Source organism: Paramormyrops kingsleyae, chromosome 10, assembly GCF_048594095.1.
Source record: "Paramormyrops kingsleyae isolate MSU_618 chromosome 10, PKINGS_0.4, whole genome shotgun sequence".
In the NCBI taxonomy this organism is placed as follows: domain Eukaryota; kingdom Metazoa; phylum Chordata; class Actinopteri; order Osteoglossiformes; family Mormyridae; genus Paramormyrops; species Paramormyrops kingsleyae.
The window spans coordinates 22,840,260-22,852,428 of record NC_132806.1 but is presented as its reverse complement, the minus strand read 5'-3'; the positions used below and the strand labels follow the sequence as shown (position 1 = coordinate 22,852,428).

The 12,169-nt window shown below is 43.3% G+C and overlaps 1 protein-coding gene across 3 annotated transcripts in view; it reads left to right on the top strand.

Moving 5' to 3' along the window:
- slc24a6a (solute carrier family 24 member 6a) overlaps positions 1 to 12,169 on the top strand; it is a 50,900-nt gene that overhangs the window by 7,557 nt on the left and 31,174 nt on the right. For all 3 annotated transcript variants that reach the window (XM_023842947.2, XM_023842946.2, XM_023842945.2), the window contains 2 exons: positions 2,642 to 2,752; positions 11,505 to 11,581. In XM_023842947.2, the coding sequence (XP_023698715.1) occupies positions 2,642 to 2,752; positions 11,505 to 11,581 (188 nt within the window). The remainder of the gene's footprint in view (positions 1 to 2,641; positions 2,753 to 11,504; positions 11,582 to 12,169) is intronic.

Genomic DNA, 12,169 nt, shown 5'->3' with positions numbered 1-12,169 from the left:
TCAGTGATGTTGTTCTCCTGAATCCCCTTCAGCTAACTGCTTCACTCGTGGGAGTTTACCGACACAAAAATGTCCTGAGCGCAGAACAAAAAATGATTGGTTCAGAGAGATAACCAATCAGACTGCAGAGGAAGTGGAATCAAGACATTATAATTATAATTTGTTCTGCCCTCAGAACATTTTTGTGTAGGTATGACTCCCATGAGCAACTGCTTCATCTAATTGCCGGTTGTCTCATCGTTCCGTAGCGGTTCCAGGTAGCGTTCATGATCAGGTCTTCTCGATAGCAGTCAAGTCAAGAGTGCTTTGTCGTACGATCCTTATAGCAAATAACACAGCAGCATGAAAGGGTGGTGCAAATATGCAAATATAGTGTCTACTGGCTAAGGATAAATAATTAAATAAAGTGATGAGTACCAGCAGAGGTGAGGAATGAGTATTCTCAGGAATACATTGGTCCAAGTATTAATAGTTTTCTCACGTAAAAATATTTCCATCTTTATCATGTCGATAAGAATAAGGCACCTGGATGCAGCGTGACATTTGTGCCAAGCAGTTCATGGATGAATACTTCTCACCATTCGCATCACCCGGCTCTTGCACCACCCTATTAACGAACCGCTCATTTTAAAAAGGGATCCGCACACGGACATGCTAATGAGGCGGCTGTCAGCCCGTGGAAGCTATTTTTGGATCTGATTAGTTTACGATGCAAATGAAGGGCTGGTTTTTCCTCCTTGGCCTATCCCCATTCAGCTGGGACAAAAATTCCCCTTTCCCATGATTAGCTTGGGCCAGGTTTCCATGGAGACCATTCAAGATATAAAGAATGTGCAAGGCCATTTTTGACTTCTTGGGTTTTTTTTTTTTAATTGATTGATAGGTTTGTAGTTAATGACAGTTTGTAGAGATAATGACAATACTGTTTGAGGTGTTTTTCTAGGACTCTTATTGTTTGTGGTTTCCAATAAAATTCAATTTATTTTTGAGGTTCATGTTGTATATAGGAAAAATTTACGTAAGGGAAAAGATGCAAGGCCTTTTCCATCGTGGAGAAATCTGTGGGTAGCAAATCCCTCTGGCATCATATTATCATTTACTAAGCTTAAGAAAACACCTTATTTTGTTAATCGTTATCTCATTCCTTGTCAGTTGGTGGCCTTATCTTGCTTTGTATTGCTTTTTGGTTTATTTTTCCATTGACTGCTGAACATCTAGGTTTGTCCTTATATAGCTATGCGATGGAAGAAAATGGGAAAAAGAAAAATATACTGGCCTTTAGTATAAGATAAGGCACTTGTGAGAAAACAGAAAACCAGTAGTGCTAATTATAGCCCCAGTGTGAGTGTGCTGATGCTGTTTCGTAGTGGGAGTCTTGCTGTCATCCTCAGAGCACTTGACAGGAAGGATGTGAAAATAGTGCTGCTGTTTCAGACAGATGGGCTAATAAAGAGCGTTAACGATTGAAACTAAATTAAGACGACATAGAAAAACACAAGATCAATGAATCACTCAATAGGTTAACATGATTTTAATTTGCATCACACGTGTTTTTTTTTTTGTATAGCAGAAAGTGATTTACCAGGGTTTTTTTTTTGTACTATTCCAGAGAGCATCCAAATCCCTAAAATGAACCCAGTGCTGGGAAAATTTAAAATAATTCCTTGGCCCTTTCAAGTGGTGCTTCAGAATACAATGTTTCTGGATAAAAATGCCTTGAAATCGGCAAATGGGGAAGCTGAATCGTGGTTTACTGGCACAGGAGACTGAGAGAGGGCCTATACAGACAGCTATGTCAGTGCACTGTGGGTATAATTTCCTTATCTATATCCGCAAGTAAGGTGTGAAGTTTTTTTATGAAGCGGAAGTTCCCCAAGCAGTGGGACAATAGATGAAATGGACCATCAGGCTCCAGCATCAGAGGAACATGGGGGAGAAGTTCTCTGCATAACTCATTAAGGTCTTCTAATTGGGAATGAGCTGATGCTTGGATTCTGAATCAGATATGTGAGCTCAGCAAAACCAGGCAGCTTGAACACCCAACAAAAGCTGTGGTTTATTTATCACTGCAGCCCTACGGTGCAGACTGACTGATATTTTTAAAAGACCCGCCAATGGGCGAGTAACTTCTATGCAGTACAAAATGTGAAGGCTTTCCCACAATGTGGCGTATTTTGGGGGTGTTGAACAGGCAAGTTTACAGGGACAGGCAATCTACTACACACAGACCTCAGCAGGAAGACTCGTTCCTTAGAATATGAAGAGGAAACATCTGCCATTAATGGGATGGAGATTTACATGGGTTGGAAGAGAAACAAACTGATGTTCGTGGTCTTAAAATGAAGGTTAAAAACACCAAGGAAGACCAGTTACATCTTGTAGGAAATGGGCGATCAGGATCTCCCAGAGATCCTCTCAGAGACTCTAAGTAATCACATGGGATCATAAAACCTTATTTAGTTACTTAACTGGAGACTTAGCAGAGCTATGTAGCATGGAGATTAAATTACAAAATCTACAGAAGATGGAACCTGAGTCTGGTTAGTAAGGGAGTTGAGACTGAAGTCTGCAGTACTTAATGATGACAAATGCTTTTGTATTCAATGTACAAAAATGGTGACTCGCTTTTATCTACTTACAGACACAAAGTCCCCCGGATCTGTTCCTAATGAGGAAAACACTTTGGACTGGTCCACACGCAGGCTGATGCAGGAGAGAGAGGAGAACCAGACCTCCGACCAGCCAAGAGCAGGTAGTCTCCAATAAATCCAAATCAATTACATATTAATGTCTTATCTTCTTCACCTGGAGCTCCTTCATCTAAAAGGCACAATATTTCCGGGTCCTCATCAGAGGTTGAGTTTATCAGTTGCTATGTCAGTCTATCCATACATTTTCATAACCCACCCACCCATTCTGGGTGGCACTGATACAGCATCTATCCCAGCAGTCCAGTCACTACTATCCTAGGCACACCTTTTTAACGGTTTTACCCTTTTACTGAGAAGTACAACAATACATAAAATTACATGTAAAATTGGGCAGAGGTGACTTCTTGTCAGAACTTATGCTGAATTATATCCCCAAAACAAATGACTTAACTATAAGAAAGCAAAGCCCTAAAGATCTAACATATCTCTGGGACTTCTCTCTGTTAGCCCCTTCGGGGTCCAGGAGGAAGCCAGATCCACCAAACCGGACGCGCTTCTAAGTCGCAGATAAAAAGCATGATGTGTCCTCTTCAGCTGGCTAGGCTAGACATGGTCCATCAGATGATTCAGATGTAACATCCATTCACTCCTAACTGCAAGCCTTCCCTACCTCTGGTGGCAGCAATGTTATTTTTCTGCTTCATTGTTGTTGCAGTGGTCCAGAGTGTTGCTGTGGGTGGGAACATCACTTAATCAAATTAAATGTTAATGAGCTCTACAATTGTTTTCCCCAGAAACACCGTGGTGCAATTAGACTTTGTTTTGTGAACTGTGGTGCTTCGAAAAATCACTGGTGTGGAAAAAAAAAAAAACTCTTTACAAACCTGAAGATGATTGATCTTCTAATAGCCAGCAGGACTGAGAACCTAGATCCTTTGCATCATACAATAGCTGCCAGTTCACAGAAGACCTAATTACCTGGTGGGATGTGAAGAGAAGAGAGAACAAGCTATAGATGAAAGCCTGAAGGAACACAAAATCCATCCTTGATTCAGCACTACCCAATGTCATGCTTTTAGGTCAATTATCTGAAGTCTGTCAGAAGGCCTAGTCTGGGAAGTAACTGTAGGCTGTTTAGGGATAAACATGGGTCAATAGTCAGGGGTGACTGAAGAGCAAAGCCTATGATATGTCCACGCACATCTCACCTGATAGTTCCTTAAGGGAACAGAAATAAACGACTGATGGTTGTGTTAAAGAGTGAAGGAAAAATGGAAAGGATTCATTTTTTTTTTGCAAACTGAAGCTGTATTTTCATAGCCTTGTGTGTATGTCATATTGGTTTCGACATTAGTAGGGACCAAATCAGCCTCGAACCCCCGCCCTATTTTTTTCAGACTCTAGAAGGGGAAACTCAATTGTATCAAGATCTGTGACTGCACTCAAACAATTAAACATGCCAAATGACTTGTATTTCGTTTGGCTACTTATGGTTAAGGTTAGGGCTGGGTCGGGGTTAAGATTATCATTGTTGGGATTAGGGTTTTTCCCAATAGAAATGAATGGATGGTCCCCATAAAGGTAAGAATACAAGTGTGTGTGTGGTTTTGGTTTGATTATCATGCCTGGTACTCAAAGTTGCTATTTCACTATTAATGCATAATTTTTAAATCTGAGGGGCCTTTGTCTGCTTATGTGATGGGGGGGGGGGGTTCCTTTCGCTTCCTTTCTTAACGTGTCAGCTGTATGATTATGGGCTGTGAGGGTCACGGAGGCTCAGCAGCTCCACCAAGGTAAGAATTCAACAATTAGGTCCCCAATACGCAACTGCTTCCTACATGCTGCTGATTTGAGGATGATTCTGGTGTAAACTAAGCCGGTTCTTTGGATGACTGCTATCTATTTTTATGACAATTTAAACATCTAGAATAGACACAGGGCTGGAGGCTGTTTATATCATTCTCCCTGCTCCCCTTCACCTGTTTTTTTTATGTATGTTTTGTTATACCAAGAGAAATAGGAAAGTTAAATATAACTCTCAAAAATGGCTTTATCTGGTGCATGTCATTTATACTGTAGCTTTGAAATGTTAGCTTTCAGAGTTGCAAGTTTATCGTTACCTTTAAAGCTCAACAGAGATGTATGTTACGATTTTAAGGGCTGAAAACTTTTAATTGAAAGAGAATTAAGTGATGATTTGGGTGGAATTTCTTACTCTGTAGGCTCTAGTTGAGGAATCCATCAGTATTTCTTATGTGACTGAAAGGTTTCATAGCAGTAGTCATTTGACATGTATATGGAAAAGTTTAGCGGAACAAAGCATGGATACGTAATGAAAAGCACACTCTCAAGGAGCCGAGGAATGTCCAGTGTGACAGTTTTAGTGCCATGGCTGACACATGAACACTCTTCATGGATCTCTGGAAAAACCCCCTTCAGAGGTCATAGCTGATCTTGGCGTCAGAAGCTATTAAGTCGTCCCTTGTTCCCTCCTGGCTCACACACACGCAAGTGTCAAAATAAGCTAATGCTTGATTTTGGGTCGCAACAGCAGGCAAACAAAGCTGTTGGGGCGACGTCTGGCTGTGTGGGTTAGGACTGCCTGCGATCAGAAGGTCGTCGGTTCAAATCCCAGCAGGCCCTTAACCCCAATTGCTCCAGGGGTGGGCTGACCCTGGGAAAAAGCATTTGCTAAATGGCGAAATATTAAGTAAACACAGTATGTGTAAAAATGACATACAGTCTTTAAGATGAGGAGTATCTGCCTTCTGAAGTACAGAAGCTACATCATCAGCAGTCATGACTGCAGTTACTATAGGAGGGATTAAATCAGCCAGCATTGTCTCCATTAGGGGTCCCTGCGATTAGGGGCCCGGAGGAAGACACATCCACTGAAAACAAACCAAAAAATCAGCTCCTCTTCATCCCCTCAGCATTAGCCTTCCGCAAAGCCTAGTTACCCACGTGTACTAACTCAGTAACCCACTCAAACACTGAGATGGGGACGGCCATTGCTCAGTCTCAGTCAGACTCCCTTCCAATGAAGCAGGTTTATTAGGGATTCAGGAAGCATTAGCTGCTGGATTCCTGTTGTTTTTATTATTAATTTTATTATTCTAAAATTAACAATCAAATCATAGCAGCACAGAGCCCTCAGAAAGCTAAGGCATTCATTGTGGAATTAATTTTGTTTGTTACTGGATTGGACATACAAGGTTCATTTCCTGCCTTGTACTTGCTATCACCTTTTATTATATTTAATATACGTACAAGAGCAATCAATCAATGGAATTTCTCCCTTTCCCATCATCCCTCGCTCTTGGTCTTTCTCCCCATTCCTTAAAAGGACGCAGACAGCTGCCTGGCACCCAGAGCCGAGTCCCTTTGAGGCCTGTGTTGCTAGGCAACCAAATGCTAAATTTTTTAAACCAAGGGAAGTCTGTATTTCAAGCTTTCAGAGAACAAGGGCTGAGAGAATATAATGTCCCGAAAGGAGCAAGACGCTGCCAGCCTTATTAATGCTGTGTCCAAACTTCCAGAAATACAGTAGCGATGGGGAGATGATGTGTGTGGTTTTTTTTTTTTAGTGGGTCATTTATATGGCTTGGCAAAGTGGGAAATCCATCAGCTGAGTTGATTAGTCTGTGCAGCATTTATTTTAATATTATGAGAAGAACAGTAAGGAAATGTGGTCTGGCCACACAGTCCCAGAATACTTATCTTGAGAAAGCCTGTCCCAAGGGGGAAGTTTTCTTTTCTGGTTAAATGCAAAAAAAAAAAACGTCATCTGAAATCATGGACAAGGTCGTCAAGGATTTTTACCAAACACAGAGTGGAGAAAATTATGTCACCGACAAGAGAGCAAATAATGAATGATAGTAATTCCATCTCTATCAGGCAAAGAGTAATAATTCATGGTCGTATAAACTATGCATATGGTGCTGTTAAAATGGAACAGCGCAGCAACATCCTGTGCCGTCTAAACCAAACAGTTTTGACGGTATGAGAGAGTACAGTCTCGTCATGTTGCTTCAGCTCATCTGACGGCGTCTGACAGAAATTCGCCTCTGAGATGCGATGGCCTTCTGGCACGCGTCGGGATATTTCGACCTCTTGTCCGACTCATTTTTCTTTCGCCTGCATTTTTAGGTTGAGTAATGAATACGGTTATTATTAACTTCCCGGTTGAAGTGCCTTCGTTTTTTTTGAATCTCCATATGGTTTTTGTAGTACGTGTAGCTGGGTTTGTAATGGACTAATTGAAGTGAAGGGTGAAGATCCATTGAGGGATTGGAACCCGCAGCTTCCCAGAGAAATCTGTGGCTCTAGCCAGTGCGTAACACACTTGGCTAACCCCCCCCCAATCACATGTGGATATATTGCCCTTTCCTCTGCCATATTGCTGTTCCTGTGGGGCGCCCCTCCACTGTTTCATGCCACCGTTACAGTCTATCAGCATCAATCAATGTGAGGGGGGGGGGGGTCCACGAGAAAATAAAAGTCCCTTGTGGGCCTCACCGAAGGGTCCGTTTCTCTGTGCCGATAGAACTATGTTAAAGGGAAAGAAAGATGTAGGTTGTTACTTGGGGAAAAAGCTGATGCTATCAGATCTGACCTGAGAATCAAGTGTATATTTGGCACAAAAGCTTTATGAGTAACTGTGGATTTTCCTAGATTTGATACACAAGGAGAGTAATGATGGTTGCTGTGATTGAACAGAAACCCAGATAAAGGATTTTCCTAGTACAATCCATCCATCCATTCATTTTCTTGTCCTATTCAGGATCATGGAGGTGGGGGGTGGGGGTCTGGAGCCATGGGCACAAGGCAAGGAACAACCCAGGATGGGGTACCAGCCCATTGCAGGGCACACTGAGCATTCACTCACACAGGCATAGCTATAGGCTGTTTGGTAGCCAAAATTAGCCTCAGCATGTTTTTGGACTGGGGGGAGGGAAGCAGAGTACCCAGAGGAAGCCCCACAACAGCACAGGGAGAACATGCTCCACATACATGGACCCATGGTGGAGACTCGAACCCAGATCCCAGAGGGGTGAGGCAACAGTGCTAACCACTGCACCACCATGCTGCCCCTCCTTGTATAATATGGCTGCTACTCTCTTCTCTGCATCCACTCAGCATTGGCCACCACCAACATAGGGTTAATATAACGGCTTGTTAGTTAGTGAGGATGCTCTATAGAGCTGTGCTTGCATGCTGTGCTGTCTGGCTGCTGCATTCGGCACAGGCGGACAGGGAGGTGCGTTAACTCCACGGCACAGTTATTCGGCCTGCACCCTTTCAACGCCGGCCCCAGTTACCCTCCGCGGCGCGGGTCTCAGGTCGGCCCGAGGCAGACGAGCGCATCCCATGACATCAGGAGCTCTTCCTCGCCGAGCCGAGCTTTGATCCGAGATCACAGGCCGCCGAGGGTGGGGGATCTGCTTAAGTTTATATGCGACTGAATCACGGCGCTCGTTTGAAGCTCGTTAGTTACTGCGTCGCTTGCTTTGTGGCAGAACCCCCCCCCAGCCTTGTTAAGTGTATTCCAGAGAGGGTTTGTGTGTCAGTGAACACAGCAGCTTTCTCTGCCATGTTTTTTTATTCTGACGCTCGCAGGCTTCTTTGTAGACCTTTCTGTGTAGTGTGTTGTATGTCTTTTTTCCCTCCGTTAATCAGTTATTCGCTGTGGTTTTTTTTCCCTCCCTTTTTTGTGATTACCGGTTTGTGCAATGATGACTGTGTTTTGGCAACACTACGCAATATTTGCTCTGCTCTGGCGATCCCTCCTTAAAATTACTGCATTTGCTAAATAGACTAGGCTAGGCTGTGATTTAAAAAAAAATTTTTTTTGCAGCTTTAGTCCATGCAACAAACCGTAACATGATGCCAGGTAACCTTTAAGATATCAAAAGGTTAATCTTTGTCCTGCCTTTTTGCCATTTAATACAAAATGCCAAGGCAGATCCCTGGTATTGATGGCATTGCGGACAGACAGACTGACTGACAGGCTGACTGACAGGCTGACTGACAGGCTGACTGACAGGCTGACTGACTGACAGACTGAGAAAGCGCTGGGGAACCAAAATCTGTGGCAGCGGCTAAAGGGAATCATGAGCTTCTCGGTGGACGAGTGCTTGGAGCAGAAAGCCTCGACACTCCCAACGCATTACAGACCAGTCCACCCAGGAGAATCAGCTCCTAATATAAACCCCAAGCAGTTTTATGTGACTGTGGTACTTTGATTACTTGTAATTGTATTAGGCTCCTGAATGAGGTTCAGGCGTCCAAGTGAGTTTCCCTTTTGCAACCCCACCTCTGGTTCTGGGGTTCCTGTGGATGGTGCCAAATCACCTCCCAGCTGGTCGTTCCAGTCAACAGACACCCCCCCAGTGGCCCCCAGTGGCCCCCAGTGAATCATTAAAGCCTCTTACTGTGGTACAAAAAGGAGGCCATGATCAAAACGAAAGCCAGTTTGACACCAGCACCACACTTGTCTGACGTTGAAGACAAGAAAAATCTATTTTGAGAATCAAGCTACTCCTTTAATAATTCCTCCCATTTTTCCTTCACATTTCATAATTCATGTCTCTAAGGTTTTTTTTTACATTGTTATCTCGTGTGTGAATTCTCCTCCCGCCTCCTCAGTACCAGGAAACTGCAATTGGCTTCTTGCTGATGCCCGTCAACATCCTTGGGGCCAACGGCTCTCCCAGGGAGAGGGTCTCCATAGCAACTGCTGTGTCAGGCTGAGGCAACTTGTCAGAACCTTTAGTCAAGCCCCATTTTTTCTGCGGTGAATCTACTCTTACAGGCTGGATAGAATTTCTAGGGGTTTGGGGGGGTTTCCAAAGACATATTCTGTTGGGTGTATTTTGAAGGGGTACCCTTAACGTGAACATACAGTAGATAGCAATGAAGATAGTTGCTTCTCTCCGGTGTTCCTTGGTTGGATTCAGTCCGCTGACTAATATATAATATTAGACAGATTGCTGAACAGAAAACCACTCCATTGACTGACAAAGAGTGAACAATATGTTACCATTGATGTTCTTGCTTGGGTTGCAGATGAAAGGGACTAAGTCAGATCCCATACTCTCTCCAGCAAACATATGTGAACAAACTCCAAAATATGTACAGGCTCACTCAGCAAGTATAGCCTTACACGAGCTGCCCCCTGGGAACACCTGCCCTCCCTGTGCTCTCACAATTCCCATTGAACCAGCAACACCATTACAGGCTGGCTGACTGGACACTCGTGGATCTTCTCACATGTTGGTACACGCCAAGCCCTCAAATGACCTTCCACCTGTAATCATGGAATGAAGAAAAAGGAATTTGCTCCTATTCTGCAAGATAAGTGACGTGCACATTGGGGAATAAGCAGCGTTTTCAGTTAAATTTGCTCGTTCCAGCTTAATTATTATTTTGACTCTGGGTTTATTTTTAATTCTTGTCCCACCTGGCTGTTGCGATCCAACATGTAAATTGCATCATAGCCTGATCTATTTAAAGCCCCGCAAAAGACCCAGGAGACACTCGGAGCTGCGGTCATCATCCGTTTTTATTACTTTTGTCTTTCTTGCATCACGCTGTGAAACAAGCCGGCTGAAAATAAGCTTCACATTCGCCCGGATAAACCCAAGTTGCCGCTACGTCTAGATGGATGACTTGAACACGGAAATAGCAAATTACTCCTACAGCGACTGGTGTGTTCTTCACATTCAGACAGAGAAAGCTGTATCATGGTGGACGTTTCGCTCACTGTTGGCTGCTGCTCATTTACTGGAACCAATATTATACTGAGAAATATCTCTGTTTACTGCGTTTATCTGTAAGGTATCGGAATAGGAGATATTTATGCTTGTCTTTGCCGCCTCAGAGAGCTGACGTGTATATTGCCTTATGTGTTTGTCTCTTCTGACCACCAAAAGTACCATCTTCTGCACACATCTGCTTGGTGGAATCCTCTCTCTCTAGTCCATCTCTTGGCCTTTATGCAGGGCCTTATCAGATCTCAGATTCAGTCGTAGGCTTGTTGACATGGAGGAGGACGTGAAGCTCTGACAATACCGATGGATTTCATCCGACCTCAGGCCTCACGTCAAGCAGTGGCCTGATGTCACCTGTTCACCATATCCACGTGCACCTGTGTCTCCAGGGTCCCATCCTTCCTTTCATCCTACACCCTTCTGTCCCGAACTGGACTCAATACGATGAAAATCTCAATGCTGTAGAAAAACAGGGACACTGTGTGTGAGAGAAACTCAACAGGCATTCAAAAGTAGTTCCATAAAGCTCATACGTCTAGCAAATTCTTCTCAAGAATGATGTTTTTTTTTCATATTCAGACCCACTGATTTTAATTTTCAAACATGATCAGAAGTATTTCATGCACACACTGATGTACTGGACTGATGTATAGACAGTCCCCAGGCTATGAATGAGGTCCGTTCCCTATGTCTGTGTTTAAATCGAATTTGTAGGTAAGTTGGAAAAACAATAATACAGTACATAATAGAGTAACTACATGCGGTACTGTACTGTACTTCGATCCGACGAATCACTAAAGAATGTTTTCAGAAGCCTCACAAAGTAATCCATGCATTCCTTATTATGAGCCATGGTATCTAACCCAGATTTTTTATATTATACCCTTTATGGTAGTCCGTTCGTAAATTAAAGTTGCCCGTAAGTCAGATATTCTTAATTCAGGGACAGCCTGTGCTGAGAGAAGGGACTAAGAACCAAGATCAGTCTGAGGGAAACTCAGAAAGGCGAAGAGGTAGATCCTGAGGACTGAAGAGGGTCTGCAGGTACTTGTTGCTGATGAAGGTTCGTGCTCCTCTCCAGCTATCCATGAGTTCCCGCAGGACATCTTCACAAAGGAGCAGAGGAGACGTGGGGCGGTGCTCCTCCACGTGCTGTGTGTGAGTAGTACCTCTGCCCAGGGTCACAGCAGCTGCCCGTCACAGTACTTCACCACAGATCACTACATACTTCAGTACCAGCGTTAGCTAGATTTGCTTTCTACTATTTTTCAGTAATATATTGTTATAGATTATGCAAGTTTGTTAATGAAAAACTTTATTCAGTTAATAACTTCTCCATCCTTATTTTATATTAATGTTATATTGCCGATTTTGTTTTTCTGTATTTATATGTTGCCTTTATTTTGTGGGCTTCTGTGAGATTTTCCTTACACAAAAATGTTCTGAGGGCAGAAGGAACAATGATTGGTTCGGAGAGAAAACCAATCAAATTGTAGAGGTGGTGGGTCCAAGTAACTTGAGGAGGCAGGACCAAGAGATCTGATTGGTTGGTCCCACCTTCTGTAGTTCTTGGACCCACCTCCTCTACAATTTTATTGGTTTTCTCTCTGAACTAATCATGCCTAATCATTCGTTCCTTCTGCCCTCAGAACATTTTTGTGTACATAAAACTCGCATGAGCCTCCTGCAATGGCATTACACCTTTCTGTTTAAATGATTCAATACCTGCTTATGTAATGCTGCTCA